We start from the raw sequence: 8222 nt of genomic DNA on the forward strand, positions 1-8222 counted from the left end.
ACCCTGACCATTCTCACTCCTAGGTCATCACATATTTACACTTTTCCCAGGTGCTCTCTGCGTCCGGTTTTGATGTGTCGGGTAACCCCCTCGTGTCAGTTATTAACGAGATGGGGATAATTTCAGAAAGTGTAGAAAATGYAAAAATMTAACTGTCCCAAAGCCTAAAATTACCTTTATTCACTCTAGACATCCTGTCTCTGACACTAGTACCTAARATTAACCATTTTTAGAAAATGTAGGAAATTCACGTGAACTACGTGTCCCAAAGCCTAAAATTACCTGATATTTACCCTAGACATCCTATTCCTGACCCCAGTACCTAAAATTAACCAACCTGATCCCAAATATTAACCACGGACCCCGAGTCAAAGACCCCTGTATTTTGCATCCCAGCATGTCAAAACTGGACGCCGAGGGAACACGGAAATGCCTGGTGTGTCAAAAACTGATGTGACGGGTGTACCCAACGCGTCAAAATAAGTCTCAGGGGGGATCTTGGAAAAGCGTCAATATGACGAGTCAGGAGTGAGARTGTGTCACCTAACCCTGACCATTTACCCTATAATTAACCTCACCCAAACTCTATTCACACCTAGGTCCTAACCCCACCCCCATTTCCACTCTTCCTGTCCTGTTTGGTTTCAGTTCGCCCACCTGGTCCTCCTGGTCCCCCTGGTCCTTCTGTAATGTCCTGTGTGGTCAGGGAGTGAGGCAGAGGAGCAGGAAGTGTTAYGGCATCGGTGAATCAGAGTGTGAGGGCCCTCAAGACAAACTACAAACAGAGCCGTGTAACGGCACCTGCTGCACAGGTACACACCTGCACTGAAACCAACGYACCCCACACTGGTCCAGTATCGTCACAATCCTCCCTGTATGTTTGGGTGTAGATCCTGGCTGGGACTCCTGGCTCCCCTGGACCCCCTGCTCGGTCAGCTGTGAAGGACAAGGATTCAGGCAGAGACAGAGGGTCTGCTCCAGCCCCCTCGAGTGTCAGCACCTGGCTTGCACGGGCCACTCATTCGAGACGGAGATATGTGAGGCCCTCAACAAATGTCCAGGTAAGGTGTGTCCCCTACACCTTTTAGGTCCAGGTAAGTTTGTAGGTAGTTGTAGATTAGCTTTTTGATTTAATTAAATCTTATAATGTGCTGCTGCAGGCCTCGGGTCAGAGCAGTGTGGATGAGTAGTTTTCATGTTGTGCACGTTTCCCAGCCTTTAAGACAATTCAGCACAACAGAGTGAAACTTACAGCTTCAGAAATGGTTCAGATTTGGGGCAATAAAAAGGTCCCTGAACTGAATAACAGAGTGATATGAGCTGCTGGAAAACAAGAAAAAACAGAAGTAAAACAGGGAAGAATTATTGAACAATCAACTGTAGAAACATGTTTCAGCAAAAAAAAAAAAAGTCACATCTTAAAAAAACAACTGAAATTCAGAATTAGGACATGATTTACAGTAAATCCGTTGGTTTCTTTGTTAGTTTCTAGAATAAAGAAGAACTTAGCAACTTTTGACCAGTTATATTTATATTCCACGCATACTCCAAAAAATGTTCGTTTTGCTTTTGGTCTATAATGCAGATGAGATGTTAACATTAAAGGAGCATTACCACGTGTCAGAGATGGGGACTTGTGACTCGGCCTTAGACTTGAGTCACACTTTTACTAGAATTACTAGTATTACTACTACTAGACCCTACTATTAGAGACTTAGACTTGACTTGGACCCTAAAGACTTGAGACTTGCCTAGGACTCGTGGTTTGAGACTTGTGAACAATGCAAGTCCTTTCACTGTCCGGCTCACGATTCTCACTCCCTCAATGCACATCCACGCTCCGCTCCTTTGAGAACAAATCCATAACACCGTGCTCCACCAGTTGAGTTCCCACCAACCGAACTGTGCTTACTGCTTAATTTTAATTGGTAAATGAAAGAAAATGTCACTGACCTTGCAGATGTTGTTGGTRAAGCCATGGAGTTATGTCTGGGTCTCTAAACAGCTGACCGTTAATGTAAAGCTTATCTACAGATATTACAGGCCTTCTGCCTTCTGTGATGTTTTTTTTTCCTGACCGGAAGCAGAACGCATCTTCTMTCCAGAATCTGTTTGGGAAATTGATCATTTACGCTGAAGTTCGTACCACGCCGCTCCCTGCCTCGGCTTTTAACATGTTCTTTGTTTATAGTGCTCAAATTTAGCTATAATTGGCCGCGGTAGTTTGATGTTAGTCTTCTTACCTCCCAATCGATGTACCCGATCAAACGTGATCTTGTTCACCGTATCTTGTGGAAGGTTCAGCTTTTTCTCAATGAAGTCACAGACCGATTCCTCCAGGTCCTCCTCTGCTTGCTCTAGGATCCCTGAGAGGACGAGATTGTCCCGCACACTCCGGGCCTGCATGACTTGGACTTGACTTGGACTTGCAAAATAAAAGACTTGGACACATCTCTGCTACATGTTATTTGCTAATACAACCTGCAGAAAGTTACTTAGATGTTCAAATCTGCCCCCAAAAAGCAAACCCTTAGCAAAGATTGTTTATTTAAGTGTACCATGAGTATACTCATTTTACACTAAAATGAGGCGGTGTACTTGAAGTTTACTTTGTACAAATTATGTTTACTATACTTAAAAATAATATAATGAAGTATACTTGGCCTTACATCGAAGAGTATAAAGAGAAGTTTATTAATACTAAGACTCATACTTTTAGAAAATGTTAAATAAATATATCAAAGTTCAAGTTTCAAGTTCAAGTTTACTTAAAAGTTGTTCTCAAGATTCTGTCTTGTGATTTTGTGCACACATTACACCACATACATGTACACTACACACTGTTTAAAAGTACTTCAGAAAGTATTTTTTCAGTACATGAATAGTATTCTACAAGTAAGCGAACTTACAAGTACAAATGAACAATTAAAATGGTAAAAACAGTATTCTATTTTTAGTAATGTATAAAAGTGTACTTAGAGTATACTTAACTGAAATGAGGACTTGAAGTATTTAACTAGTGCAATGGCAGCATAGAGAAAAGTATGCTTGTGGTATACTTTAAATATAATTCAACAAGCTAAAATGTGAATTACAAGTATATATGTAATACACCAGTAGTATATAGACAAGTGTACTTGAATGTATCATTTGGTAAACTTAAAAAAGACTTTATAACAGTACTTAAAGTATACTTTTTACAAACAAAAGGTGTCCCARTTTAGTCTAGAGAAGTATTAAAACAGTATACTTTCTAGTACACAACAAGTACACGGTGTGTTGTGTACTTAAACTTATACTGAAGTATACTTATTAAAATGAACTTCAATCCATGATGTTTGTCCACTTTAGGCTGACGGTGTTGATCTTTTAACTAACCTCCATCAAACTGGTCCTGAAGTCCTCACGTCTTTGTCCATTTGTGTCTCTGTGCCTTTACGTGGCTCAGTCCACGGGGGTTGGTCCGGGTGGACTGCTTGGTCTCAGTGTTCCGGTACGTGCATCAAYGACCAGCCTGGAAGCACAAACGTGCCCACAAGAGAACGACAGCGCTCCTGCTCAAACCCCACCCCTTCCACGGACACGAACCCACMGGGCAACAGTTGCCCAGGAGACTCYGTCCAGAGGCAGACCTGCAGCGAGTTGCCCAACTGCCCAGGTGAGAGAACAACTCCACTGACACCCCAAAGTGGTAAAGAGTTCAGGACTGAGTGGTTGTCTGTGTTTTTTTGTTTTCTGCAGTGGATGGCAACTGGGGGGCGTGGTCTGCGCCTGGACCGTGCTCCGTCACATGTGGGGAGGGGCTGCAGCTGTCCATGAGGGAGTGTGACAGCCCCGCCCCTAAATATGGTGGCAAAACGTGTGAGGGGTCGAGCACTCAGACCAGAGTCTGTCGGAGTCCCTGCCCCGGTGAGACACGACCACACACACATACAATGACACACAAAGACACGCAAAGACACGTTGGGTCTGAACTTCTGCTCCTCCGTCAGTTCACGGGTTCTGGTCCGGATGGTCAAACTGGGGCGAGTGTTCATCTCCCTGTATACCACAAAACCAGCCATCCGTTAGGACTCGCCAACGCTCGTGCTCTAACCCCGCCCCCTCGTCAAACCCACGTGGGCTCTCTTGTGAGGGTGAAGCCACCCAATCAGAAAGCTGTGACCAGCTGCCTTACTGCTCAGGTACACCTGTCTGTCTCTCTGTCTATCTTCCATCACTCAACCATAAAAACAGTGATCTCAGTGGTCCAGAGAAKATACTACTGTTAAAATGTCTACATATAGACCGAAACACTCTGATCTCCACATGGAGAAAATAACTAGACATACAGAGATGTTATACTGTAGCTATCACATGTTGACGCATGGCCCTTTTCCACTAGTGCTTCTACAGCATGTTCCCACTTTAAAGAACTCTGTTCAGCATGGTTCGGGTGGTTTTCCATTACACTTAGGTGACAGCTTTAGTGGGTGGGTTCATGSTAAACAAGGTTGGTCCCAGAGTCCGAATATTGATGCCACACGCCTWACCAGCTGGTGGCGGCTATCAGATACACAACAGAAAGGGTGATATGTTCCTGCAGCCTGGCACACTTCATCTAGTAGGGCACCACACCAGATATTATTCACCCTTTTAATCAGACTCAAACCAAAGTGTGAGATCGTAAGATTTCAGTGAACTCTTCACACGTCATTGAGAACACAAGAAAGAAACCAGTTTTGTCTTTATGCTAATTTGCTACCAAATCAGAAACATCTAATATCATGAATAATGGMTAAAAATACAAGAAAAATATTAAAACAGTAGACCCCAAAAAGATACGCAACACGACATCCTGGTAGCGTCGTTATTGTAAACGGCAGATGGGGTTGTTGTAAGAGTAGCTCTTGTAACACAACCAACTCYGCCCCCTAACCAGTCATTGATAGTCAGTCTTTTGACATCACGTTTTCAGGCCAGTACCTTTGGAACCACAGCAAARTACRTTCTGAAAAAGGGCCGGGTTCCACAAATCCTTGCTAYTGGAAAAGCCTTGGAACCATGGCRAGCCAAGTTGAACCGTGCTGTAGAGACACTGGTGGAAAAGTTAGGCTTTTGGCTTCCAGTCTGTTGTGAAGGTCATGGTCCAAGGCTCCCAAACCAGACATCCTCCTCTAGACTTTAAGATTCTGTACGCAAACAGWATCACTGACCATGTTCTTGTTTCTGAGGGTAAAGACCGAGTCACAAAGCAACTCTAAGAGGACTCAGTGTACAGAGTGCTCCTAACTGTTGGCATGAAAACATTCAAAATCCCAACTGTCCATTCAGAGATAACGCCCACTTGTACATACTGCATGACTTCCAACTGTCCATAAAAACCCATTGACTCTTAGATGTTTGTAAAAAGAGAAAAATCCCCCAAGAGTCCACATGGTTAAGTTTACAGTTTCCAAATGTCCAACATCCTCCCATAAAGCCATTAAAGACACTCATGTGTTCATAATATAAATATACTGTAAATCTGTTTCTGTATCAGTGAACGGCAACTGGGGTCCGTGGTCTCCCTACACTCCCTGTCYTGTTACCTGTGGGGTCGGCCTCCGGGTGTCCTTCAGAAGATGTGATAGCCCTTCTTCCAAACATGGAGGCCATCCATGTCCCGGAGAAGAAAAACGAAGCATCATCTGTTCAACAAACGTTCACTGTCCAGGTACATGAAGCTCCTGTGATCTTTGGAGTCAAGCTCAAGTGTTTTRTTTTCTWGTTGGATTGGTCTGTAACCAATCAAACAGGGATGAATGACATCTGTTCAACAAGTTCCTTTTTATGGTTACACTTTTAAATCAATTGTTCAAATAAGGTTTATAGTATGAAYCATTTTCAAGTAAGTCTTAATTCTGTTTGCAGTTAATGGTGTCTGGTCAGAGTGGACCCCATGGGGAAAATGCAAATTTCCATTTGGTGATARGGACATCCACTGCAGGCCGATGGGTGGCAAGCAGTCCCGAGAGCGCAGGTGTCTTCATCAAGCTCATAACGGGTCCATCTGCGAAGGAGACAAACTGTCAGAATCCCAGGTCTGCTACGATGTCGACAACTGCCGCCAGATCTGCCAAAGCAAAACCAGCTGCGTCCCATGTGAGCAACGCTTATTTCAACTCTTTGAGTCAGCCCGGAACATCAAACAGATTGCATTCAGAAAGCTTCTGCAGTGTTTCTATCTGATCGCAGGCTTTTTGTCTTACAGTGAAAGGCACCTGGAGAGGCTGGGGAGAATGGGAGTACTGTAAACCGTCTTGTGGAGAAAACTCTAAACGCAGGAGGTTTTTGATCTGTAAACCGGACTTCGAGRGTTACAGGTTCGTTCACACACCTGAACTGCTTCAGAATTTAYACATTTTACATCATCACAAACTTGTCACAATTAAAAAAAAAAAACATCGCTGTCATTTTTAAACTTGTTCACTTTCTCAGAAAAACCATCGGTCGACTAGGGGAAGAGGCTACCTTCTCTGGAACCCCAAAACCCGACTGCGGCAACACGCCAGATGGAGAGAAAAAATTCCAGTTTCAAGAGTGTCACAACGTTCCTCCCTGCACCGACAATTAAACCGTGTCTTTACACCAAGGCAGTGAGTGCAAAAACTGCTCCATTCTGTATTTTTGTGCTGTTTTTTATTAAAACTTTTTCAGGTTGACAGGTTGCACTCTGTATGTGCTGCCACCTAGTGGACATTTTATTTACAAGTAGAACGGAACAAAATGGTTTGGACTGAAACAAACACATGAATTATGCAGTTCTTATGAGCCAAAAAGAAAAGCAGTAAATTTGATTGGCCATTTGTTTATATATTATATTACAGATATTTGTTTATCTATATTTCTTCCATAATGAGACCTGACCTGAAATCCACCTGTTGCAGGTAAAGTTTGTGTAATTCATGTTTTTTTTTTTTTTATCTGTGATTGTTTCTGCCTCCATCAGCACATTGTTGCCCCTTAGAGGCAATCTCAGGAATAACAACCTAAGGTGTGGTCTTCGTTTGGCTGTTTTAATGCTTCTTATATCTTTGATCTGCTTCTATAGTAAAGCATATTTGTGAAGTAAGACTAAAAGTAAAAAAATAATAATAAATAGTCTGAATGATTTTTCATGCTCATTTCTGAGATGTAATAAATTCTTGTAGGCCTCTTGTCTTTTTGTGCAAACTGTCAATCTGTTTTGAAACAAATAAAGGAAAAAGCTTATTTTAATTTTGGAGGACTGCTGTAATTGCTTCTGTTTTGTTTAAATATCCACAATCCTACATTTTGCTGAGGATGGTAAAAATGAGGTTTATTATAGAGGGTTCTAGGACACGCCCCCCCCCCCCAAACAATTGTTACTGTCAACCAAGAGTTTCAGCTCTATTTTTAATTTTATTAGCCTCCAAAGCAAAAATATAAACACAATTTTAGGCTGTAGTATAAATAATGTCTTATATTTAAATTATCATTTTGCCCCCTAGGGGGATAAGTACGCTAGAGGGGTAAGTGTCCTAGGGGGCTAAATGTCCTAGTCCTAGAGGTGTAAGTGTCCTAGGGGGCTAAATGTCCTAGTTCTTGGGGGGTAGGTGTCCTAGGGGGCTAAATGTCCTAGTCCTAGAGGGGTAAGTGTCCTAGGGGGCTAGATGTTTTAGTCCTAGAGGGACAAGTGTCCTAGGGGGCTAGATGTTTTAGTCCTAGAGGGACAAGTGTCCTAGGGGGCTAGATGTTTTAGTCCTAGAGGGACAAGTGTCCTAGGGGGCTAGATGTTTTAGTCCTAGAGGGACAAGTGTCCTAGGGGGCTAGATGTTTTAGTCCTAGAGGGACAAGTGTCCTAGGGGGCTAAATGTCCTAGTCCTAGAGGGACAAGTGTCCTAGGGGGCTAGATGTTTTAGTCCTAGAGGGACAAGTGTCCTAGGGGGCTAGATGTTTTAGTCCTAGAGGGGTAAGTGTCCTAGGGGGCTAGATGTCTTAGTCCTAGAGGGATAAGTGTCCTAGGGGGCTAAATATCCTAGTCCTAGAGGGGTAAGTGTCCTAGGGGGCTAAATGTCCTAGTTCTAGCGGGGTAAGTGTCCTAGGGGGGGTAAGTGTCCTAGGCGGCTAAATGTACTGGTCCTAGAGGGGTAAGTGTCCTAGGGGGCTAAATGTCCTAGTTCTAGCGGGGTAAGTGTCCTAGGGGGGGTAAGTGTCCTAGGCGGCTAAATGTACTGGTC

At 43.2% G+C, this 8222-nt stretch overlaps 1 protein-coding gene across 1 annotated transcript in view; it reads left to right on the forward strand.

Moving 5' to 3' along the window:
• LOC106527221 (properdin) overlaps positions 1-7244 on the forward strand; it is a gene marked incomplete in the record, with an annotated part of 8815 nt that extends 1571 nt beyond the window's left edge. The window contains 9 exon segments of the mRNA XM_014022035.1: positions 649-812; positions 891-1061; positions 3449-3658; positions 3742-3909; positions 3993-4184; positions 5522-5695; positions 5893-6123; positions 6233-6344; positions 6460-7244. Coding sequence (XP_013877489.1) covers positions 649-812; positions 891-1061; positions 3449-3658; positions 3742-3909; positions 3993-4184; positions 5522-5695; positions 5893-6123; positions 6233-6344; positions 6460-6595 — 1558 coding nt within the window.
• Positions 7245-8222: the final 978 nt, after the last annotated feature.

Source organism: Austrofundulus limnaeus, unplaced genomic scaffold, assembly GCF_001266775.1.
Source record: "Austrofundulus limnaeus strain Quisiro unplaced genomic scaffold, Austrofundulus_limnaeus-1.0 Scaffold315, whole genome shotgun sequence".
Taxonomy (NCBI): Eukaryota; Metazoa; Chordata; class Actinopteri; order Cyprinodontiformes; family Rivulidae; genus Austrofundulus; species Austrofundulus limnaeus.